Below are 27073 nucleotides of genomic sequence, written 5' to 3'. Positions count from 1 at the left end.
TAGGAAAGAAGCAATTGAGCAATTTGTCGAGTTTGAAATCCGGTGCATGGCATCATGGCGGCATCGGTACAGAACACAGTAAATAATGAAGAGAAGGTGATATGAACCGAAGCCAACGGTTCAGTTGAGATAGAGAGAATTTTTTTTGCTCATTTTGCGATGCTGAATTAAGCTGAATTAAGAGGGCACTGGAAGCTGAATAGAAGATCATTAAGACTTGTTTTGAAACTTGAAAGTATCAATAAGAACTTAAATTTTGAGCTGCATAGAACGCACTTCATATCAATGATGAGGCTGAGTAAGCGTTTTTGTACCTGTTTTATGGGACTTTTGGTTGCTTGGGTAGTCAGCGCAAAGTGGGCGAAACCGAATACGCACATGGTTTGAAACGTTGCGTACGCTTGGGACGCAACAACCGCCCAGGCACAAGTTTAGAGGAAAATGCAACGACGAAGCGAAGATCAAGATGCCGAGGTTTCTGTGTGGCTGTGGAATACTCGTTCGTCTTAGTTATACATACAATACGTAACCAAAATCAATACGAGTAAGTAGAAGAGGAATGTGTGACTGTAAGCATGATCGCCGCACCAGTAAGCATTTTGCCAATCAAGTGCAGCACTGTATTTCGCTAAGTATTTGCAATAATGATCGGCTCAATGGACATGCCCCATCATAGCAATCGGGAATACTCCCACCAACCAAGCGTATTGGCGATTGAAATGCTAACGATACACGGCTACGACAAATGTCGAGCCGATCGAATTCCTGGCCTCGCCGCGCACATATTTGGCAAAACGAGCGCGTGAAGTGCATGTATCAAAGCAACGAGAATCTCATTACAAATAAGTAAAGTTTTTTCTTCGTAAACATAGTTACCATGACAGAAGTGACGTCACGTAGGATAAATGAAGCTCCCTGACAACGACGCGTCACGACGCAGGGCTTGTTTATGTTTATTTTTCATTTTTCTCTCCAACGTGCAATAATGTGCGTTCCTTTGCGCCACCTTAGTAAAAGTGTACCTCATAGGCACCAAAGCTACTCGCGCTCCACGGCACTGTACCTACATTTCATTTCTCCGGGCAAAATTTAGGTGTTATTATATATAAGCAAAGAAAAAATGCAAAAAATAATCGAAATTTATATTTAATTTATGTAATTGCAGACTTCCAATAACTTTTTGGATCACTTAAATATATAAAGGTTTATACAAGTAAATCAGCGAAATTATATGAAACAACCGTTGAAAATTTCCATAACGATAATCGATTTTGCTGAAACGTACTCAAAAACTTTGATTTTTTTTTTGGTTTCTTTGTGAACATTGTTAAAAAATCCGGGCAATATCCGGACTTTTTTCACGATATCCGAGCAACCGGACTGGACCGGACTTTCTCGAAATTTTGCATCAAATATCCGGGCAAACCCGGATAAAACCGAGCAATCTGGCAAGCTTAGGTTAGCTTGCCCTCGGGTCACAGGAAGCACATCTTGTCGAAGTTGGTGTTCACCATGAAAGACGATGGCCAAAGCAAGGTTCGATTGGTTGCAAAAGTGTGTTTCCAAAGACCAGGATCGAACTATAAGGAAACGGTCGCCAAGATGGAGAATGTTTGGACAGTCTTAGTGTTGGCGTACGAATTCTACATGGTCTTTCATCAGATGGACGTCAAAACTGCATTTCTGAATGGAAATTTAGAAGAAGTTATCTTCATGCAGTTGCCAAACTATGACGTCGGAAAACCGAAGGTCGTTCGGTCGAAGGAAATGCAGTACGGCTTGAAGCAAGCGGGTCGTGCTTGGAATCAGCGCTTTGAGTTACGACGAGTGGCTGCTGCGTTACCGGTCCTGCAAGCGACTACTTACTCTCATTCTGCACGTGGAAGACATCCTGATTGCCGGAAGACACTTTAAATTATCTGGATCAAAACCGAGCTTGGAAGACTATTCCAAATGATGGATCTCAGGAGGTATAGATTCTCTTGAGAATGACGATCGAATGAGACTTAATCAAGAGTATCATCTAGATTTCACAATCAGGATACGAGAAGGTTCTGTGGCGAATTGGTATGGCACATTGCAAACCCGCAGGCGCAGTTAGCAAGTACCAGACCAGCGGATAGGCATTGACAAGGTCTGCAGCCTATTCTGCGATACCTTCGAGGTACGACCGATACGGCGTTGGTATTCCGCAGAAACGCGAAACCAGATCCAATTTTTGGATATGCAAATGCAGTCATGCATCCTTGCTAAATAATTCCAATGACCAAAGCTCTGTATCGGCTATGCATACATGATCTTTGAGAATTTAGTTTCGTGGAGGACAACATTTCTTGCATCCAGTACCTAGAGGAGCGGATGAAGCATCTTCACATGGAGTATTCGTTTATCAGGATGATCGTGAGAAGCGGTCAGCTTTCACTGTGGCACCAGGAGCAAAGCATGCGAATAGTACTCTCAATTTGCGAATTGAGGGGAGGTGTTGAGACTTACGATTTCGGATCCTTCAGGGGAAACTCGTTTTCCGGATCATCCCGATTAGCAGAATATTTGCTTCTTCACTATTAAGCAACTTAACCAAATGAGTTTGTTTTGGTTATTACTTTCAGTCAATTCGCAACTGAGACAATTGCATCGATAATTGCGGATGACAGGTGATGATGGTAATCACAGTACAAATGTTTACATCATCACACGGCTAAGCGAGACTTCTCAAGCTAGGTTCGTGAAAACTCAATAGTGTTGCCAGATATTCTGGGTAGGTGTATTGGAATACTCATTGAGAAATAAGTACTTTCCCGCTTAGGGAATATGAGGAGTGGAAAGTGACAAATAGCTCTCGGTAATAGATTATTTATTTACATAGTATACCGTCTCACGACATAACTTGACGAACATAATTCCTATAATTCACTCGGTCCATGGCAACCGTTCTCAAATTTCTCGGGCACCCCACGTTCACAAGATCACGCTCCACTTAGTCTAACCACCTCGCTCGTTGCGCCCCCGCTCGTCTTGTTCCTACCGGATTAGAAGCGAACACCTGTTTTGCAGGACAGTCGTCCGGCATTCTCGCAACATGTCCCGCCCAGCGTATCCGGCCAGCCTTCACCACGTTCTGGATACTGGGTTCGCCGTAGAGTCGCGCGAGCTCGTGGTTCATCCTTCGCCTCCACACTCCGTTCTGCTGTACGCCGCCAAAGATGGTTCTTAACACTCGTCGTTCGAATACTCCGAGTGTACGCAGGTCCTCCTCTAGCAATATCCAAGTCTCGTGCCCGTAGAGAACAACCGGTCTAATGAGCGTCATATACAGGTTACACTTCGTGCGAGGGCTAAGTCTTCTCGACCGCAGTTGCTTGTGGAGTCCATAGTAGGCACGACTTCCGCTGATAATTCGCCTCCGGATCTCACGGCTGGTGTCATTGTCTGCGGTCACCAGTGAGCCGAGATAGACAAAGTCTTCGACTATCTCCAGCTCGTCGCCGTCGATCGTGACCTTGTTATTACTGGACAAGCGGGTCGGTCGGTATCGTTCCGCAGGCCAGCATGTACTTCGTCTTGGACGTATTAATCATCAACTCAATCCTTCCTGCTTCGCGTTTCAGTTTGCGGTAGATCTCCTCCACCGCCGCAGATGATCTGCCGACTATATCAATGTCATCGGCAAAGCAGATAACTTGACTGGATCTGTTGAAAATCGTGCCCCGCATTTCGCCCACCGCTCGTCGAATAACACCTTCTAGCGCCACGTTGAACATCATGCAGGATAGACCATCACCTTGTCGAAGCCCCCTGCGCGATTCGAATGAACTCGACAATTCACCCGAAATCCACACACAGCACTGCGTTCCATCTATCGTTGCCTTGATCAGTCTGATCAGCTTCCCGGAAAAGCCGTTCTCGTCCATGATTTTCCATAGCTCGTTACGGTCCATCGTGTCGTATGCGGCTTTGAAGTCGATAAATAGATGGTGCGTAGGGACTTGGTGTTCCCGGCATTTTTGGAGGCTTTGCCGTAATGTGAATATCTGGTCCGTCGTTGACCGTCCCTCCATGAAGCCGGCCTGATGACTTCCCACGAATCTGTTTGCTTGTGGCGTTAGGCGGCGGGGTAGGATTTGGGACAACACTTTGTAGGCGGCATTGAGGACAGTGATCGTCCGAAATTTGTTGTTCGTTGTTCGTTGCTTATGTTTTTTGTAGTCACGGGCTCGCAAGGCCCGCAGCTAACCCCACTATCTCGCAGGAGGACCGTCGTGATGTTGCTGTTTTGGGTCCCGAACACCACCAGGACGTTGGATCGGTATCGGTAATAGAATGTGTGTTTATTCAAGGACTTGACGAATATACTTTTATAAAGAAAACCCACTACAAAAAATGATAGGAATAGGAAGAATGACACAAAGAAATAAGTTCTTGGCGGAAAAAAAATTAAAAAATGTTTTATTCGACCAGTGAAACCTACGTTGATTGCTTCATTTTCAACAATTTGTTAATCGACCATATCGGTGAAGGTAATGTCCGTGATGTTGTTTACAATGTGCAGAGTATTCAGAAGATTTTTATTGCTTGTAAATATGTACTTTACAGACCATATATTTTGTTGATTTGCCCCAAAAAATTTGTAAAAGCATGACATTTAAAAGTTTAACATATATCTTTGAATTTCGATGTTCGAAGGATTGTTATTCTTGCAGTTGATCAACAGACAAAAGGCTCAGCTAACGTAGATAAAGTTATTATTACACTTTTCTCACGTTCCCCGATTGGGTTGAATCGTTTTGGCAAATGACGATGGCATGACTCACCGATTCAGGCAGAAGTTTCAAGCAATCTTTCTCATCCAGCCCCAAACACCGACGTCTCGCCGATAGTCCAGAGATCGGTGAGGACCAAATCACAACATTCCTTGCCTGCCGGAGGAATCATAAAGCTCGGTCAAGAAAGCTTCAACCATCAACCATCTCGGACCAGCAAGAGAAGCAGGTTTGTCAATGGCGCGGGGCAACTCTTTCAATAAATTACTTTTTATTTTTCGTTTCACTTTCTGTTTTTTCCCTTAGTGGAGATGATGGTGGTTCAGCCTTTTTCTAATCGGCCTGATGAACATTGTTGTTGCTGTTGTTAGTGGCCGGTTTTGATGTTCCGTCAATCGAGATGATTTGGGAACGTTCGGAAGGGTCAAACCGAAGGTCATCTGCATATCAACAAAAGTTGGTCCATTATGGGTCCCATTAGGAGAAATTGCCCAACAGTTATTGTGAAGGTTTCCCTAAGGCCAAATTAATTTTCTTTATTTTGTTTTGAAATTACATTTTTAAATTTGTTTGAATGATAAAATTTTGTTAAAATGCAAAAACGAAGTTATGGGAAGATGATAACATAATTTATTTCGATTATTTATTCTGCAGGGGGATTGGTCTATAAATGCTACATCATACAAAAGAAATGCATTTTTATTTTCGAATATTTTCTCACTCTTTTCTTCATGAACAATGGTATTTTCTAGAAAGGTCTACGAAATCGTTTGAGGAATACAGTTTCCGAATACTTGAGCACGAGGATGTGTCGATTTGCAACTTTCCTCAAATTTCAAGATCATGTAGGGTAACGGACTTATTTTGGACCAGAGGACCAATTTTGGACCACCTTGTCTAGCTCTCTTATAAAACAAATAATCATGAAATTTTTTTGCAAATATTGTTGAAGCCCGGGCACTTAATGCAATGCACTAATTTTTTTCATTATAAGTTGCTTTATAAGAGAGCTAGAAAAGGTGATCCAAAATAGTTCCCCTGGTCCAAAATAAGTCCGTTACCCTAGTCTTTGAAGTATGGGTGGCCAGCATTTTCAGATAACGGGCCAAATTTTTCTGTGGGCTAAAAACTTCTTGTTAGCACTATTTTTTCTTTTATACTTTTAAAAAATGTTTTGTTTTTCAACACGTTTAATTAAATAAAATTATTATTGTGATCAAAAAGATGTAATACTATTTTGTATTGAAAACTGATAACATCTTTATTCTCGTCATATAAGACTTAAAAGTCAGGTTAAAATAGTTAACGATACGTCGGATTATCCATCCGTTATATTGGCAACACTTCCCTAATGATTTTCTATCTGTTCACCAGGCAACAATTCCAGTGAACACTACGAATTCATTCTTCGTCGGTTCTAGAACAATAGCGAATTGACGTTCTCTCTCACTTACAACTCTCTGTTATTAATAATTTATAATATTAATAATATTAACAATTGTTTACATTTGCCACGCGCTTCTCCAGTTTACAATAATCGCCGCGAGATAAAGTTCGTTCGTCGCGAGTGAGCTTCAACAATTATCAAAAACGCAAAAACTTTTATAAGACTCTAAATATCGGCTTCAAACTCGTTCAGTTGTATTACTCATATAAAAATGATGTAATTAAGCTGAATCAATAAATGCTATGCTCATTGAAAAATCGATATTCAAGGTAGTCGCTTGTGATATGTTGGAAGAAATGGCTCAGGAGAGGAGGGGAGGGGGGTTTTGGGTGTTGTTGACAAAAATTTTCCTATCACATTTTTCCCTGAGCAATGCATACATGCATGCTTTTTTTATATTTGTGTTTTCTGTTGGTTTGTGTTCTTAACAGACTTTGATTGAGTATAAAATTTTCATTCAAATCCAGAATCAAAATTATGAAAATGCGATCGCCTGTAATTTGAATCCTTAATAAAATTCTTCCATTGATTTTTTAATCTCGATAATAGAACTTAAATTCGAGTTTAATCAGAATTTTTTTTTATTTTGATTCCGAATCTGAGTACTGCTTTCTGGACCTGAGTTCGAAACCTAAATTCCGAATTTAAAAACGAATTTGGAATCTTAGTTCCCGATAATAATTCTTACTTATTATAAGCCAAAAAGCAAAACTTGGATGAGAATTTCAACCAGAAATTCTTATCTTAATTCTGAATAAAAAAAACATACATCAGTCAATTTTTAATGACATGCTGGGCTTTCAAAAAATACTTCAAATTAATTTTGATGAAATTTACTCAAGAAATTTAGACGAAAATAGATAATTTAATGCTTTAATTTAAATGTTTTTTTTTATTTTGCAGAAAAGTGGCAAAAATCGGGCAAAATCTGGGCGATTTGGCAAGCTTAGTTCAATCTTATTTAAGTTCGACATTCGGACTAAATTTCTATCAACAAATTAGAAATTGTTTGAAAAATTGAAGTAGAAATATTGCGGTTGGATACAAGTTCCAGGTTTTGACATAAATTCTCCCAAAACCCCCCTCACCTCCTCCTCACCGTTTCAACGATCATGCTAAGAGCCTGCCTGATAAAAGCTAAAACAAAATCGAAAATGTATCACGTGAAGAAAGAGACTTTTTTCCAAAAATCGTGTCGGCTTATAGTTATATTGAAACTACATAGAGTAAATATGATCCAAACAGGAAAGTTTGATAAAAATTGTGACATTTAAAAAAACATATCCTTCATTAGCATATCAATTCGAATGGGATAAGCGTTAGCTCAAATTAAAATTCACCATCTTCATTTTATTTTTCAAAATTTATCTTGAATATTTGCCTTCGAATGTACTGATATGTCATGTTATATCTTTAAAAACATGAAATGAAGCCAAAGTGACGAATTTAAAAAAAAATCTTTCTCAAAACTTGTTTCCGTTTTCAATATGAAATACCATAAGCTAAAAACACTTTGCAGGGTATTAGTTTTTCAGTAAAAATTGTTCCCTCCAAAGATGTGAAGATGTTCTCATTTAGTTTTAAAGGTAAAATCAAGCCTAATTTCGTTAAAATCAATCCATTCAAACGTCTGTAATAAAATTTCTGTAAACTTTAAAAAACTTTGATTAAAAATATTTCTTGCCCTTTGTTAGCTTTGTTAGTATCACAATAATTTGAACCCAAAAAATTCTTACATTCCTACTTGAATTTTTTTAAATTGGTGTGGAATTTTAAAAAAAATTACAAAATTCCCGAAGAATGATATTCCAAACTTTTTCCCGAAACTCCCTGTTTTTCCGGTTCCCTAGCAACCCTTATCAAAAAATAATTTTTATAAATGCAGAATACTTCACTTTATCCAAACTTGTTTAATTAAGTCCATTGAGACCAACATGATGATATATTTTCTTTATCTTGGTATCATAGCACATTTCAAAGTGTTCAGTTTTTAATTATCCTGGCATTTTGCTTATGTCAATCTGTTCTCAAATTCCAATATTTAGTCTAAAACTCAGCGTTTTTTGGCATTTTGGTGATGTTTCGTTTTTATTTCAAGCTTTTGAATTAATTTATACAATGAAAAGTATGCCCCAAATAACCCGACATTTGAAAAAGTTATGCGCTGCAGGCTAAAATTGATCCTAGGCCTAGTACAAGTTCGCATGCCAAATTTGGGCCAGAAAGGCTCACGGCAAGGAGTCGCTCAACGAGCCTAAAGTTTGTATGGGACTTTGAGACATTTTATTCAGGAGGAATATGAAATCCAGTTTTTCATGAATAACTCTTGTCCCTTTGGCCGATTTCCTTTGAAAACAATTTTTCATAAAGCTTAAAAATGACAAATATTTCATCCGAAGACTGCATTGCAATTTGATTTATGATAAAAAAGTTATTAGACTTCAAAAATGCGGTAACTTTTTTAAGGGTGGTATTCATCTAACGAGAGATACTGCTTCAAACAAGGCCGTGCGAACGGGGGGGGGGGGGGGGGGTTTAGGGGTTTAACCCCCCCCCCCATGGAGATTTTTTCCAAATAAAATTTTTAGTATAAGAAATGAATTAATCGGAAATTATTTGATCCCGAAAGGTGTTTAAAAATGAGTGTTGACAAATGTGTTAAAAATTTGGCTTGCCTCCGGCGGAAATCTTTGAAACATAAAAAAAAAATGGCTTCAAATCAATTATCCATTTTTCCTAGATCGCAACTTATTTTGGTTTCTGCGAAAAATGCTATGTTGTTTTAATTTAATTGGAAACATTTTAATAAGACTGTATAAGCAGTCTTCTACTTGATATTTTTAAGCGAAAAACAAATGCAGGTTTCAACAAATTGGTTAAATTAAATAATATCTTTTTTATTTAAATTTTTTTTACTAGAGTCGGACGTGCTTATAAGTTAATGATATATTCCAAGTTTATACAAACTGTCGAATTTATTTTTTTTAGATCATGCATCATAATCATCATCAAAATAATTCCTAAATAAATTAAATATAATGAACAAATAAGGAATCAGTTTTTTTTAAATTCATGAAGATTTGTTAGAGCATCGCATCAGTTATCAATGATTGATTTCACTTAAAACTGATTCATTTTTAGACTTATAATCTCCATATCATCGATATTAGAAACGTATATTTTTCAACGTCTAATTTTGTTTGAATATAAAATTCAATTAAAGTTACAGAATTTTATTTTTTTTATTTTAAATTTTCACATGAACTTTCCGATTTTTGTAGTCAAACATGGGATTTTTGGGAAGAATGACAGCTTGCTGTTAAGTTCCTTAAAAAAAAAAGTATTCAAACATTTCTAATTTCTTTAGAAATAATTTAAATTAAATCCTCATTGTTCTTTCAAGTCTGAACTGTTGTGCTCTGAAAACATAATAAGGCAAATAATCTAACTTTTTTGAAAAGAAAAACCTCGTTTCTACTTTTTGTCCTTTCTAGGACCCAGTATTTCAATTGATGGCTTTGAATTATTCAGAGTTTAAAATTTTAAACTAAGAAACTTGCGCTTGAAAATTTATAAAGGTTTTACTTATTTTTATTACTTTGAAAAATCTGTTTTTAATTGTTAATGATTTTTTCTTTTATGAAAAGATTGGAAATTATTCGAAGGAGCAACTTTAAAGCTAAATTTAATGGAAAACATTTATTAAATAAGTATTTGCTTTGCACTTTGAATATTTATAACAAAGCTTCAAATTTAATATTTTTTGTTTTTATAAGTTTCTATTATTGATTGTTTGAGAAATCACCCATTTCTCAACCTGTACTTTGGTAATAAAGCTTTCAATGATGAACTGAACATGTTATTTATAATATGAAGTAATAATAGTAAACTTTAGAAATGAGCTAAACTATTTAAGTCTTTTAGGTTGATAACTGGACGAAATAAAAAATGATGTTTTCTCTGATTTTGATCACTGGTACTCTTGAAATGAAATTGATATTCTTCTTTGTATCAAATTAAATTAAATCATTAATTAGGGAGGTATTCTCTCAAGTTCAAAATAGATTTTTTTTTCCTTATCAAGGTTTCATAAAAATGGTGATTAAATATTTCTTCAAATTTAAAATATTACAGTGGAGTTTTTCAATCAAGCCTTCGATTGAAAAGAAGGAAAGGAATGTTAACTAAGGCGATTAATAAACAAAAATTATTACAGTTTTGCTGAACAATTTTAAATCATGATTAATTTCTTATCTTTTCTGAAAATTATTTTAGAATTCAGAATTAGTTTCTTTTTTAATCTGGGTTATAATAATTTTTGGATTTTATTTCTTTTATTCTTAAGCCCGAATCTTTTATTTAAAATTTTAAATCGCATTCGTTTTCTGAAATATTGGTGTTACATTTGTAAACTTGATTGTTTCGTATTTGTTTTAAAGCAAATGTCTAGTTCAGAATAAGGAACATTATTTTCAATAATTAATTGATTATTTGCCGTAGAGAGCAATAATTGAAAACTTTGAAAATCTCGAATTTTAATTTAGAATTTTGAAAACCCCCCCCCCCCCCCATGAGCGGGTCCTTCGCACGGGCCTGGCTTCAAACATTTTGACGCAGCATCAACAGTGATGAATATCACCTTGAAAAAAGTTACCCCATTTTTTGAAGTCTAATAACTTTTTTATCATAAGTCAAATTGCAATGCAGTCTTCGGATGAAATATTTGTCATAGTTTAGGCTTTAAGAAAATCCGTTTTTAAAAGAAATTGGCCGAAAGAGACCAAAGTTATCAATGAATAAATGAAATTATGTTCCTGTCGAAAAAAATTGTCTCAAAGTCCCATACAAACTGTAGGCTCGATGTGCGACCCCTTGCCGTGATCCGATCTGTCCCAAATTTGGCATGAGACCTTGTAATAGGCCGAGGATCAATTTCAGCTTGCAGCGCATAACACTTCAGAATCTTGAAATTTCCCATACAAATTTTAAGCAGTCTATTGCACATATATACAAGTAAAAATCTTCTAAAGGAAATATAAGAAACAAAAATATCTTGAATGAATTACCCGTTACTTCTGAAGACTTATTTTCTCTCAATTAAACCACTTAAACTATGCAGGTAGCATTGAACTTGAAATAAAACATAAAAAAGCAGACATCTTTGAGCCATCCAATTGCTGCTCACTTTCGGTTTTCTTTGACAGCTTCAGGAAACGGAATATATGTATGTAAACAGACAAACGAGGAAGGAAAAAAACACAGGCTAAGTTACGACTTCAGGAGCCGCGTGTCCTTGGCCAAGTCACGATTCAAGTTGTCTCCGATTCCTCACCAGATCTGCCCCAGATCGAGCGGAGATATTTCAATTATATTCTCACTTTTCTTCGGCTGACGACGACAACGAGCCCAACTCAGTCAGATCAGACCGAGACGCAACTTCGCCCGCTATTTTCCGAATCGAGCTGCAATTGCGGCGGCTCAGTTGGTCAAGTGAGAAAAATAAAAATGAATGAGTGAAAAAAACCTCTACGAATAATTTATATTTTTCTGCTCCAAGCTGTTCACGTACGAAGGAAGTACTTTCGCGAGGTGTGTTGTGAGATCCTGAAAGGCTGAGAGGAAAGCCAAACCGGACCAAAAAAAATCCAAACTCCGGTAAATGCTGCTCTGAGAAAAGTGCAGTCGTTTTGCACTTGGCAATAGCCGCACAAGTTTTTCCTCCTTTTTTTTTACCTTAAACTTCATGTAGTGGGACAGATTTTGCCACTAGGCATCCATAACATTGATAGGCCATGATGATCGCTTTGAAAGAGAAAAAAAAAATCCGCATTCACGGTCCCGAGCTCTTTAGTAAGAATTTAACAGGGAAAAATGTTAACCTCTCTACATTAATACCTACAGCACACGCGGAACAAGCATGGATGAAGGGGATGTAACGAATTGTGGTGAAACCTGTGGGTAAGAACCATATTCTTGGGTGAATTAAAGTCCAACACGATGACGGCGGGGAAAGGGTTTACTCAAGGACTTTATCAAATGATTGCTCACGAGACGTAAGCATCAGTTTGCCAGAATCCGGACAGCAAACGAAAGGTACGGGTAAGAAAAAGGAGTCTTTTAAGGGCCGTTTGCCGGACAAGATAACAGACCCTCCTTGAGGAGAGATGTATATATGACAGGAGACGTACTGCATTACGGATAGGGTGGCAAGACTAAGTAGGAAGTTGTTTTGGTGCACTCACAAATCAGACACCACTCAAATAATGAATTTCCTTGTAGGTGAAATTGTTGGTGTAAGATTTTTTGACAGACCGGCATTTTGAACGGATATGAGTGCAAACGCACAACCTAATGCTGAGTTGTTTTATTTATGAAAATGAGTACCTTTCAGCAGGGCCGTAGGAAGAACCGACTCATGGGGGGGGTTTTGGTAACTGACTTTTATTTATGAGTTTTGCAGAACAAGGCACGAATAGAAAAATTGGAATTTTCTTACATGATTTTTTTAAGTACTTTAATATTCATATTTTCGTATTAAATCGTAATTTAAGAAAATTGGTCCTAAACCTCATCATTCGTTAAAATCTTTGAATTTATTAAGAGTGTGGTGGATTAAATTTATTTAATTTGGGCATAAAATAAGTATTTTTTAAGAGAGCCTTCAATTTCTTTTGAAGAACTTATTCTATGCTCAAATCAAACAAGCCCAATCTTCCCAACTCTTTTGCAAATTGAAATATTTTAGCCATGGATGAAAATAAAACTAACTTTTAAAAATAAAAGTAAGAGATTAAAATATTTCGGATCAAATTTGCTTGATGCAAATTTGACCAAATATATCCTTTTGTTTGAAATGTGTGCTTTAAAAAAACAGCAATATTAATAACAATAACAATTGTTATTTGACCAAAACACATATCAGAGAATGACAACAATTTTTAACAAATTTGTCTTTGTTTTTTAATTCTGAATTTTTGCTTCCTTTAAACAAAGGCCCAAAAATCTAAATTTTTAATAAGCAAAACATAGTTTCAACTTTTTGAACATGAAGTAAAGGTATTATTTTGAACTTAGATAACTGGAGGATTTTTTTATAACAGGTTTTATCTCTGACTTCTATAACTGCCACTTTTGAAAAAATAATAAATATTCTTCTTTTTATAAAATTAAATTCAACCATCAACCATTGAATAAAATCTACAAAGTTCAAAATAGATTTATTTTTTCTGTAATAAAATCGCGATTTTTTTTTTTCAATCCAAAATACTACAGCGGAATTTTTCTATCCACCCTTCAGTTAAATATGAAAAAAGAATATGAAATTAAGATGAATAAAAATTAAAAATTATTTTAATTTGAAAATTCAGATTTGTTTTAAACTCTGTGTTTAGGAGACGATTATTTTTAATTTGCGTTTATTTCAAATTTGCATTTAATTTAAATTTGCTTAATAATTCTTTTGAAACAAATTTCTGTTTCAGAATTAATTAAAAGCAGCATTTCGAAAAAAATATAGATGACTTACCGAAACTTTGAAACTTAATTTTATTGAAAATTTAGTTTTTTTATCAGTTAATATTTTTTTAGTTTGTGTTGTAAACATTAGTGAGAAACTGCGTTAGAAATCATATTTTTTCTATTCAGACCTGAATTTCTTTGAACAAGTTAAAAAATTGTAAGAAACTGTAGCAGAATTTTGAATTAGGGATGGGTTTTTGAGGTTTTGGGATTAGTTTTTAGTCTAGATTGTTACTTTTACATAATCTTGTTTTATTATCAAAATTTGATTATGAATTTAAAATTTTGGATGTAGACTATATAGAATACCTCGCTTGATTTTCTGGACCCTCATGGGGGGGGGTTTAACCCCCAAAACCCCCCCCCCCCCGTTCCTACGGCCATGCCTTTCAGGTGTCGTTAGTAATCATAAGCTTTAATTGTAAAAGTTATACGCGGGATGAATAGCTCATTGAGACACTCAGCTTTTTTTAGGAGTAATTAATACATATACAAATTTTGCATTAGTACAGTCGGGTGCTCAAAATATTCCTAGGTATTACGGTGGTATTTCACTTTATCATTTTTTTGACTGTGGTATGTATATCCGAGCAGACTTATATAGCAAAATTATAGCAAATTTTGCTTTTAAGCCCTGAAGGCCTTATTTGCTTTCATTTTGCTTTACATAAGTTGGTACACAGCGAAAATGCGAGTACAAATTTCCATGCATGGTTAGCAAAGTGATGTTTTTTTGGCTAAAACTGAGACCCTAGCTATACCTCGATTTCCGATAGCTTGGAGAGCAAAATGATGTCAATATAAGGCATAACATAATTTTTGGTAATAGCAAAATTTGACGTCAATATGCTTCCAATGCAAGGTTTCAAAATGAACAAAATTTGACATTACTTTGCATGTATGAAAACGTTCCTTTTATTTGGCTGTGTACCATCTTTTGTCATGTATAATCAAAGCAAATTTGTTTATCAAGACCTGATAGCAAAACGCGAGAATTCTCACTTCCTAGAGATAATTCTCGCGTGAACGTCGTGTGAAAAATCATCAAGATTCAGCGAAAACGGCTTAAAAAGTAAGAAAAACAACTTTTCAATTTATATTTCAAATCTAGTATATGTTGATCAGACAACAAATATTCTTAATGATTTCTTAATAGTTGATTTTAGTTTTTGCATTTTCATTTTGCATTCAAATATTCTTGGACACTGACGCTTTGTTGGTTGTCAATTCCGTCTGTTCGATAACACTAGAGTGGACTGTAAACACTCAATCTAAAATCACTTTAAGGGACAGTCTGGCATGCAAACTAGCACTTTCACTCCTTTCTGACACTGGGGGAGCAATTTTGTTTCATCACCTGATGGTGGATTTTCGGATCGTTTAAAAACGCGAACTACCTTCTTTTTGTGGTGGTTGGCTCGAAACTTATCATTTTTATTGCCTTCCAGTTTCGACGCTCTGGATTAGGATTGGTCGATCTATTATCGAATTTGCGAGATCGATTTTTTTTAACTCAAATTTACGATTTTTTGGATCGATTCTTAAGCCTTTGAAAAATCGATAAAATTGGTTTATTTTCGATCTGATCTTTCGATTTTTTGAAGTTTTTTTTTTTATATATTCCGGAGCTTTTGAGATTGGAAGTCGAAGTTAGTCCACAGAGCGCCATTTTCGAAGTTTTTTGGCTTGAACTTGAACCTCCAGATTAAATAGTCTCTCTTCGTTAATTCAGAAGTGATTAAGCTTCGTTTTTGACGATGACGGTAATGTTATCATACAAACAGCTGAATATTATTAGCGAAATAAATTTAAAATTGATTAAAATACTCAATTGTTTGAACTCACCGTCATATTTTCAACAACGTAACGGTAGCGCGTTTTGCAGTTTCCCTTCCGTTGATAAGAAGTTTGTTACCGATCCTTCGACTTTTTCAGCGCCAACGGAAGCAGGTTGTCCATCATGAGTAGCTGGAAGAGTCGAAGGCAATAAAAAAAGTGCGCGCCAGTTTCACGATCTGAATGCTGAATTCAGTTTATTTTCCGTGCAGTAGATCAGGGCGACTCTTCTGTTATGCCAACATGTTTAGCCGAGACACCATCTACGACATACGAAATTCGCGCCACATACGGAAACACCAAGTGGATGACGTGGTTCAATCAGGATCGTCGACATCACCGATCGGTCGTACCGAGAAAGGTGATAAAAGGCCGACGCACCAACGGGCCGGCATCTTATCCCTTGGGGAACTTCCCGCCAACCAAGTGTCAGTCATTATTTTGGACCTTGGTTGTGAAAGTAAAAGTGAAAAGTGAACCATAAGGACACTATTACCACGGGGACACCATAAGTGTCCCCGTGTTCCCAAGAAGGACGAACATCCGTCCGTCACCACACGGCTAGGACTTCCAGTATGAAAACTACGGTTTTCGCTCTAGGTCTTGGGTAGGAACCCAGGCCTGGCGGAAATACCAAGCGGCTCCCAAGGCCGGAAAAACACCCAGATGACGCACCAGGGCGTCGGTAACCCCGGCTGTATCCCGGATCCAGTACACGTGATACCAAGGCAGCGAAATTCCCGGCATCGACGGTTCCCACATCGAGCAGTGTTGCAGCAACGAGGTACACAGTAGTGAGTCGAGCGGTTAAGAATAAATTTATTAGCTTCCCCAAAGTTCCATTTATTTTATGATTTTTACTTTGAATATACGACTTTCGTATGCCCTTTCAATTTCTGGTCAACTTTATTGCGTACACTGGCACTGAAAGGATCGAAATACGGGTTATAACTGGGGGAAGGAAACGACATCGAACAGATTGGTAAGTGTTTCCTAAACGACGAGCCGACCTTGAGATTTTCTGGAGTCCTGAGCTAGTCGAAGGCCTAATTAAACTGTGAATACGATTTGCATCGTGTATGATACTGCATGTTTTAATGAGCGGTATCCCCGGCACCCTCTGTGGCATGGTGTATGGTGCTGTTTGTACAAAATTTAGGCCATTTACTCAGCCTCAGCCAGGGTGGAGGTGTTTTTTTGTTGCTGTTGCTGTTTTCGCTAGCAATCGTTTGTGTTTGCGCCGAATTTGTTTGTATCGTGTGTGGGCGAGCATAGAATCATACAATCGTCGTGGAATCATCGTATTTTGTACAAATGTCTATGACCCGCTTAAGAACGCTGTTAAAATCCGCTAGCACAGTTTTTAACAAAACAATCATTGTTGAGTTTTGATTCACTCTACTTTTGATCGCTTTTTTTAAATACAGTATGTTTAATCGCATACTTAGATGTTCTTGAAAAAATTTATAATAATAATTTTCGAAGTCAATATTGGAACAATAGTGAATAACGCGTAATTTCAATCACGATTTGATTTTTACTACAGTTAAAGTGCACTTGAACTATTAACCCAGCTAACAGGAAATCGTAATAGAAATGATAATCGACTATTGAGACATTTTCAATAACCATCGCAAACACGTTGAAATTGAGTGATTTTCTATCATGCATTTAGGACAAGTTGAATCGGATAACATTTTAGTCAATTCGTAAATATGTTTCCCTAAAGTTGATAATATGTTGATTCAACATTAACAATTTAAGCTATTTAAAAGTGAACGGATTTTCGATAAATGGGCGGTCCTTCAATTGACACTCTATCTGCTCTCTCCCTTTCTTCCTTTGATAGGTTCGTGAAAAGAAAATCCCACGTATAGAGCAATAGCGTGGATCATACCAACTGATCAGTTGTCATCGTGGTAAGATATCGGACAGCCAACTCGGAGGACTGGAGTTCAAACCTCGGTCGAGGAAATTTTATTCGTTTTACTCAAATTACTTAATTTTGTTTATATGCTATTTTGGTAAGTTTAATACAATCTTTGCATCTCGTATATTTGTATGAATAATTAAGTTGCTCCTGCGATGTACCTGCTTAAATGTTTGCTGGGTAATAAACTAATTATGAAACAAAAAATTCACTTGACTTGAATGATTTAATTTGAAAGAATCATTCTGGAAATCTGTTTTCTACGTTTGAAAGCCTATAAATTAGACATGATTTGTGTTGAACTTGAATTTTTTTTCTGTTAGTAAAAATCTTATCTGAAAATCTTAAAATATATATTTTTCCAAGGTTCACAAACAAACAGCTCTCCTGATGATACCAAAAAGTATTTAGACGAAAGGGGTTTTTAATGTGAAAGAACAACTTTTTTCATTGTATATGAACAGTTAAAGTGCTATTTTTATAGTCATTTAAGGAAAAATTATTGATATTTTAAAAAAAAGGACATTTTATAGGAGTAAGCCCGTATTGGACAAATGGATAGGAACCTTATCAAATGTTAACTTTGAGAAAAAAAAATGAAAATGGAAATAGTGGGAGGGCCTAGGGGAATGTGTGAAGGTAAAATTTCATTTGTATTTTGAAGCTCAAACTATTTAGCAATTACTATAATTTTTGCCCCTAATGTAGGCAGCAAAGTAGTTCTTTTTACGATTATAAATATTTTTAAAATAAAACATTAAAAAATCAAGGTTAGATTGATAAACTAGCATTTGTAAATATTATGAAGGTGTTTTGTATCCTTTATGATCAAGAAAACTCGTTAAAATCGTCATCATAGAGACTGATCAATGACACCCCAAAGCTTAAAATTCTGAACAGAGACGCAATCAATTTTAAAATCAAATTTAAAGTATTCTTATAAATTTCTGCTTCCATGTTTTACGTTCAAAAGAGTCCAGTACTGGTTTTAAAAATATAAAACATGCCACATTCCCCTAAACAGAAAAAAAAATTGAAATATATTGAACAAATTTATCAATCTAACCCCGGATTAAGGTATATTTTTATGATAAAAGAGGCCTATTTTTATCAGGTTAGAAGGATGAATAATGTTTTGCCCAGAATCCTCAAAACGTCATGAACCTACCCGAAATAAGACGAGTGTGAAAAACCTCGGTGCGATCGTATCTGGCTGGCAGAAGGATGTCAGTTGTAATTGGCGATTTCGAAACTAATTTTTGACAGATCGTGTGCGTGCAGAAAAAGTAAATAAACGGGTGGAAATATTAGCTTGTTATAAATCTTTTTTTTCTGATTTGGTTAGGATTTTCAAAAAATTATGGATACTAACTTAAAGTAGAAGGTTCAGAAATTATTGTGAGCTATAAGAGAAAATGTGTATGAGCCGTGAAGTATCGTAAATCGACAACAAAAAAAAGGTCAATTTTTTACTACTTCAAAAACCCAAAAACAAGTATTTCACATATTTTGAATGAAAACTTTAGCCAAATGTACATTTTCAATTGCAGTTTGTTAGAAGAGAAGTCAATTAACATTTCTTCAAAATTTGGAAAAGACCCAACAATTGGTGAGCTAGAATTTTTTATTCGAAATTAAATAAATTTTAGCTATTTTCTATTAGGTTTTCTTGTGCAGCTGCATATAATCAGGCGTAATAATTTTAAAGCTGGAATGCTGATATGGATGTTTGATGGAGTTTGGAATGAAAAATAACTATTTAACAATTTAAGTTTACTCTAATCAAAATCTTAAAAAAAGTAAGGAGGGTCCTGGAACGAGGGGTGGGCAGATCATTCTAAAAAATTGAAGATTTGTTTCGTAGGACTCAGAAAGTCTTTCGGCCAAGTTTGGCAAATTTTCGAAAAGATTATTTTTTCGCTGTGCACACTTTACATGGAATGAACCATATTAATAGTGAGTATTTGAACGCAACCATTATCTGTACAACCCTATTGGTATTGAGTTGTGTTTGACATTTCTTACGCATACTTGCTGAGCGCACGCTAACTTTTGGCTTTCCCTTAACGAATACTTTTGTCCCGTTATTCGATAAGACTGGGAGAACTCATTTTTAAAATTAAGCTGCTGTACTCTTTAAGGGGTACTCAGCTTGATAATGCTTGGAGCGGATGAAAATTATCCCTTATTTCAAACGCTTATATAGCGGATGAAAAGTACCCCTTATTTTATATCCTTGCGTATGGTGGAAATTTTTGATTCTGCTTCCAGAAAATCAAATCAAATGTTGTGTTTCATTTTGTTTATTTTAATACCAATAATTTTAAGGTTTGAAAACACTTTTATACAACAATTTATTCACTGTTTTTACTGCTTGATTGGAATTATCCATTTTTCCGCTTGAATACCATTAGATGAATCCTGAAAAAATATAAGATTGGATTTTGGATATAGAAAACAAAACCACTGAATTTACCTTCAATGTTAATCCATCGCAGTTCGGGATTTCACATTCATTCAGACGACTCGTCCGGAACTGTGCTATGATTAAGAAACAAAATAAATGAAAATATATTTTGAAAGAATACAATACAAACATTTAGTAAAACACTTATCAAAATCTCTCTCATCATGCAAAATCAATCGTTTTGTATGTAACGCATCTAAAACTATTCCTTTTGAAGGGAATTAACCTTTTTAAAATAAGGGGTAATATTGATCCGATAAAATGACCCGTTATTTGACAGATCGTGGAGGTTCTCAATAATGGGTCAATTTTACGCCTTTAAGGGGTAGCCAAAAGTTAGCGTGCGTGTACAGATGAGTTGGGAGTTAACTTCAAAACCATGGTCATTTTTGAGGTTGATTTTCCCAAAACTGAAAAGTGTCGGTGAAACAACCAGCATAATATCACGAACACTACCAGCGGCAAATAGAACTATGCCAAGTTCCTATTACAGCAACACAATTTTATAAAAAAAATCACTGAATTTGTTTGTATTACGTTAGTCTGTTGTGCCTTGGTTTCTTCTGATCCGGTTGGTATTCACGGGGAACATTTTCCTTTTTAACAGCTGTGAATGACGGGAATAAATTTTTCTTTAATATAAATCGATATAAATCGAATAAATCGATCATGTTCTTCTCACCTTCAAACCGATGCAAAATAATCCGATCCTCTTCTGATTACGGCTTGATCATTATGGTTTGATCATTTTTATGAGCAGAAATTTTTGGTCAATTTGTTTATGATTTCACACATGTGCTTTGAAATTCCACACTTTTAATTCTAAACACAGAATTATGGCTTGAATTAATACAGGCACTACACAATCAAATTTTAATAACAACAAACACTTAATTGTTTCGCTACATCTTTTCAGAAATGCTGTAGATGTACTCTTTTTTTTTAATGCTTCGTATGGGAACCCTAGTTAGCTAAAATTGGTGTTTGGGGATGACGGAAGTGTTTGGGGACGTCGATAGCTTTGGATCGGATCTCTAAAGATGGGAATCACTGCGGGCAGGGATGAATTCACACTCTATCACGAAAAGTCAATTGGCGGACTATTGGCCGTGATACATCGATATGTCACTTCGATTAAGTACACTGGTTTTAACTAAGGCACTTATATTTAACTTAACCGTACAATTTCAACGTTTTATGGGTTTTTATAAAGGCACCCGAACCTTATTCTGACGGAGTTTTAGTTATCACGGCGCTTGACAAAAGGCTACTGGCTTACTAACTAATGGGCTTTTACAAAGGCGCCCAACCTTCGCAGGATGGCTTGCTGCTCATTCTCGCGCCAAACCAATCGAGCAGCCGCTACCAACATTTGCGAGTTGGAAGAGCCTCATTTGAGGTGAATTTGTTTGGTAGCCAATCTTGCATGCAATCATTCTCCCACCCCCTGAAATCCCATTTCAGCACGTGAAGAAATTTCAGGTGTACTCTCAGTCACCTGCGGTTGATCATTCTGCTGTTCATCGATGTTATCGGTGACTGGTAGCAAGGCGATCCGATTAACTGCTCTTTTGCATACTCCACTCACAGTTCGTAACGAAACAACGCGCACAGCTCCGTCTGGCCCCGGATGGAGTTCGGTGATTCTGCCGGTTGGCCAATTCATTTGTGCTACGTTATCCTCTCGAAGTACAACTAGTTGACCCACTCGCAATTTCGTCGGCGCCTTGTTCCACCTTGTCCTCATCTGCAAATGGTTCAAATATTCGGTGTGCCAACGAGCCCAAAATCGTTGCTTCAATTGTTGAATTAATTGCCACATTTTAAGTCGGTTTTGCGGGATATTGGTATAGTCTTCCTCTGGGATTTCCTTAAGAGAACAACCGACCAAAAAATGACCTGGGGTAAGGGGTTCGAGGTCCAAGGGATCATCTTTCAAGGGGAGAATCGGACGGCTATTTACACAAGCTTCAATTTGGCACAGAAGGGTGACTATATCATCATATGCGAGAGCACTCGTGCCGAGAACCCGGATGAGGTGGTGTTTGCAGGACTTAACGGCGGACTCCCACAGGCCGCCAAAGTGGGGTGCTCGGGGAGGAATAAAGTGCCACTCAATTCCATTGTGCACACATTCTTTGGCGATGAGATCGTTATGGGTTTTATCTGCTTTCCATCGGTTCAACTCCTTAAGTTCGTTGCGAGCCCCAACGAAATTAGTCCCATTATCGCTGAAGATGTCCCGACAATTGCCTCTGCGGGAAATGAATCTGCGTAGAGCCTGGATGAACTTTGCAGTTGAAAGGTCTGCAACAAGTTCAAGATGGATTGCCCGTGTGACGAAACATATAAAAACGGCAACGTACGCTTTCACAGGTGCTGCCTTTCTATGTGCAGGTTTAATCCAAACAGGGCCAAAAAAATCTACTCCAGATGATGTAAATGGTTTGGATTCCGTGACTCGTGCCTTGGGTAAATCACCCATCGGTTGCTGGATGAAGTTTGGTTTAGCTTTGACACAGGTTACACATCGATGCACAATCTTTCTAGCAAAATTGCGTCCGCCTAAAGGCCAATAACGTAGGCGAACAACGTTGAGAAGTAGTTGTGGTCCAGCATGGAGGAGACGTAGGTGAAAGGATTCTAATAAAAGCTGTGTGAACCGATGTTTGGATGGAAGGATAAGTTGGTGTTTTGCATCGTCTGGCTCACAAGAATGTTGTAAGCGTCCACCCACGCGAATTACAGATTCGCTCGGACGGATAAAGGGCTTCAACCATAGTAGGGGTGATGATCGGTGGACAGGTTTATCGGAGGTCAAATTTGTAAATTCGGAAGGGAATATTTGTTTCTGAACCAAAGAAACAATTCGCAGCTCAGCGGATCTGATTTCGGTGCACGATAACGGTCCACTATCGACGGAAGCCTTTCTGCATCTGAGATGTCGGAGAAACCTTCGCACAATGGCAGTGCAACGTAGCATTGTGTGAAATTCGGAAAAATGTGAGAGGTATCGATCCAGGAACTCATCGGATTCGGGTTGCAAAGCTGCCGTCGCAACAGTTACTTTGCGTTCTAAGCTGGTATCATCGGAGATTTCTATTGGGATGTTGATCGGCCAACTCGATTCGGGCTGAGCCAACCACCTCGGACCCTTCCACCACAACTCGTTTTCGATTATTGCCGCTGGTGAGATGCCTCTCGAAATTAGGTCGGCAGGGTTCTCCACTCCACTAACGTGATTCCACCGACAGTTCTTTGTCAGCTGCTGTACCTTCGCCACCCGATTTGCGACGAATGTGTGCCAGGTTCCAGGAGAAGCATTCAACCACTGCAATACGATGCTTGAATCCGTCCAAAAGAATGTTTGTGCTGACAGTTTCAATGAAGATTCGACCTTTGCATGCAGTTCGGAAGAAAGAAGTGCTCCACAGAGCTCGAGGCGGGGAATGCTTTTCTTGCGAAGAGGAGCCACACGTGACCTAGATGATAGGAGGGAAATTTTGACTTTGCCTTTTGAATTCTCTGACCGTATATACAGGCAGCACCCATATGCCACCTCCGATGCATCCGAAAAACAATGGATTTGGACAGATTTTGGATGATTTATGAGCACAAATCTTTCAATTTTCAGCTGGTTTAGATTCGGTAGTTGCTTTTCGTAGTTGACCCATCTCTCCTGCACTTGTTGAGGCAACGGGTCATCCCAACCCCAGGGTTTTCCAGATTCGCTTTCGAGACACCATAATTCCTGCATAAAACATTTGGCAGATGTGATAACAGGCCCTACAAGCCCTAAAGGATCATACAGTTGAGCGATCCGGGAGAGAACACTGCGTTTCGTCAGAGGTTTTTCCTGTGTTGTGTATGTGGGAATCTTGAAAAGAAAACAATCTGCTTTGTAATCCCAAACAAGCCCCAAAGTTTTTATGGTGTCGTCACGGTCAAAATCAATAGTTGGTAGAACGGCAAGGTTTTCAGGGGGAATATTTTTTAAAATGGATTGATTGTTCGAGGCAAACTTACGGAGGTTCATTTTACCCCTTTCCAGCAAGGCTATGAGTTGCGTTATCAACTCTCGAGCTACGACTGTGGTTTTAGCACCGGTAATCAAATCGTCAACGTAACAATCGACTTCAACTGCCTGGGCAGCTAATGGGAACTCAGACCCCTCATCTAAGGCTAATTGTTTCAAAGTGCGTGTGGCTAGGAATGGAGCGGCAGCTGTGCCGTAGGTCACGGTGGTGAGCTGGTAGGTGCGAAGGGGCTGATCGGAAAACTTTCTCCACACGATTCGCTGGAGCGGCAAATCTTCGGCGGCGACGGAAATCTGTCGGTACATTTTTTCGACGTCGCAAATCAAAATTATCGGATGAGTTCTGGAGCGCATTACAATCGAACGGAGATCAGATTGGACAGTGGGTCCGACGAGTAATGCATCGTTGAGAGAGGGTCCTCCTGGGGTTTTGTTCGAGGCGTCAAACACGACCCTCACCTTAGTCGTGGAACTGCTGGACTTTACTACAGGGTGGTGGGGTAAATAGTAGTTGGGTACATTTGGATCGATGTCGTCGTTCACTTGAACCATATGACCCAAAGACTCGTACTCGTCCATAAACTTGCGATATTCGGCGGCTAGTACTGGATCATTGGAAAACCTTCGTTCGATTTGGTGCATTCTTCTTACGGCGGCTGTCTTAGAATCACCTAGTTTTGCAAGAACGTCGGGCTTTGTCGGCAGCTTAACTAGGTATCGACCATCGGCTTGGCGAGAAACGTGTTGGAGATAATGACGTTCGCATTCGGCTTCTTCCACGGAATATCGGTTTTCGAATCCTCCTTCTTCGATTTCCCAAAATCGCGCTATTGTTTTCTCCAGATTTTGTACACGAGCAACGCTGCATAGACGAGGGGAAGTGGTGGTGGATTTCGTTGCTCGACCTGAGACGACCCAGCCCAAACGAGAATTGATGAGGAGAGGTAAGCCTTCACCCAGGGAAATTTGACCAGGAACAGCGAAAACGTGGAAGAAAATTTCTGCCCCAATGATTAAATCGACCGGGTTGGAATCATGAAAAGATGGATCGGCTAATTGGATGCTGGGTGGAATATTCCAATTGTTCGGCGAAAGGCTAACTCCTGGCAAATCCATGGTGACTTTCGGCAGTACTAACATCTCGATGGCAGCCTCGAAGTTGCAGATGCGGGATCTCAGTTTGGCTCTTATTTTGGATCGGACGTGAGTGTTGGTTTGACCAATACCCAAAATTGGAAGATTCACTCGTTCTCTTCGGAGGTTCAGTAGTTGACGAAGGCGCTCCGTCGCGAAGTGGCACTCGCTCCCGGAATCTAGCAGGGCACGGACCGGTATCTCTACCCCATTTTCGGTGACTAAAAGAACGACGGCTGTGGCAAGAAGAACTCTCGTATCGGTGTGCGAAACTGCTGGTAGGCTTACTGGCTCGGAGCTAACAGCAACGGTTGCCTGCGATGAGTTGTGGTTCGGTGGTGGCCTCGGGCGGTATGAGCTGGACTCGGCAATTCCTCTTGATGGTCCAGTACTGGGTTTTTTGAGGCAAACCAGAGTGTGATGTCGTTCTCCGCAAGCTCTACACCTTCCAGTAGACTTGCATTCGGCTGCGATGTGGTTTTTCCGGAAACAATTACAACAGAGGGCATGCTTCCTCAAAAGCAGCTCTCGGTCTTCAGCTGCTAATTGTCCAAAGGCTGGGCATCTGAACAATGGATGAGTTTCTGGGCAGGCTATGCATTTGTAGGTTGGCGGCTGTTGAAAGGCTCCATGACTTCCAACTCGAACCGTCTTCTGCGGCTTCTTGGTGATGGTGACGTCATCATTCCCAGCTTCAATAACTGCTTGCAGGACATTGACCTTTCGATGCAAGAACGATATCAGCATGTCGGTAGTTTCATCGTCCTTATCGGCACAAAACTCCTCCCAGTCACGGTGTGTTTTCTTGTCCAATCGGTGAGTTAATAGATGGATCAGCAGAGTATCCCATTGCTCCGTAGGCTCGCCCAACTGCTTGAGTACCTTAACTGTTCGCTCAAAAGTATCGACCAATTTGTGCAACTCAGAGCCATTCTGCGATTTCATTTTTGGGAGGTCATAGAGGATTTGCACATGACGCTTCTTGAGAACCTTAGTATTGGAATAACGCTTATTCAGGAGATCCCAAGCAATAGAGTAGTTGGCTTGTGTAAGGGACAAAGTTTCGATAAGACCCCGCGCTTCTTTATCAAGTTGCCCTCGCAAATATTGAAATTTTTCGATTATCGGCAAATCTGATGTGTGGATTAAAGAAATAAAGTGGTCGTGAAACGTGAGCCACTCTTCTAAGCGACCCGAAAATCGAGGAAGGTTAATTTGGGGTAATTTTACGTGAACAGTGGGTTGTGTATGGGTAGAAGACTGTTCAGCATGAGAAGAGTTGAGTGTGCTTGCTGTCTGCTCGTTGGCCTTCGTAATCAAGAACCCTTTTACCTTGTAGAACTGCGTTTCAAATTCTACCCTAGCCTTAAAGTGTTGATCTGCTGTTTCGGTCGATTCGTCGTTGATTTCTATTTCCGTCTGGGTATCATGGAAGTCGTCCCACAATTTCTCTAGTCTTTCTAGCCGTGAAGACACTTCCGCAGCATCGTTTACCTCCTCGTAATTTTCCACAAAACGGCAGATCACGGTGAATGACGTCAGGATGCTGTTGCGCTTCAGCAGCCGAGCCTTGGATTTAATTGCGTCAGCTCCAATTGGCATGATGAATGAATGCCGATCTAAAATGGTCAATTAAATCACGGTAGTACCGCACGAGATGATGTAGGAGCTTGGAATCTTACTAACCTGCTCAAGGCTAGTAAATTACCTTGTATTTATATAAAAACAGGAACCAGGAACAGCCGGAATTGGAGAACGGTCTAGTCAGCAGATATTGAGGACCGATTCAGCCGGAGAAGCGTTTTCTGTATGGGAATGAGGGAACCAGAGCAGCACAAAACGAGAAAGGTAATTTAAGTTGGAATGTTACTAACTCATTCAAGGCTAGAACAAGGCCTTGTATTAATATTCCAACTTGGCGGCAAAATGGCGTCTTGGCGTCAGA

At 38.4% G+C, this 27073-nt stretch overlaps 1 protein-coding gene across 1 annotated transcript; it reads right to left on the bottom strand.

Annotated features, from left to right (window-relative positions):
- Positions 1-21390: 21390 nt before the first annotated feature.
- Positions 21391-26730, bottom strand: LOC129741775 (uncharacterized). The gene is made up of 2 exons (XM_055733561.1): positions 26461-26730; positions 21391-26061 (listed from the first exon to the last, which is right to left on the bottom strand). The coding sequence occupies exons 1-2, from the start codon at positions 26728-26730 to the stop codon at positions 21391-21393; spliced, it is 4941 nt and encodes a 1646-aa protein (XP_055589536.1).
- Between the last annotated feature and the right edge of the window lie 343 nt (positions 26731-27073).

Source organism: Uranotaenia lowii, chromosome 2 (genome assembly GCF_029784155.1).
Source record: "Uranotaenia lowii strain MFRU-FL chromosome 2, ASM2978415v1, whole genome shotgun sequence".
Taxonomy (NCBI): Eukaryota; Metazoa; Arthropoda; class Insecta; order Diptera; family Culicidae; genus Uranotaenia; species Uranotaenia lowii.
The sequence above is the reverse complement of the archived record's forward strand: the minus strand, read 5'-3'. Positions and strand labels throughout refer to the sequence as shown.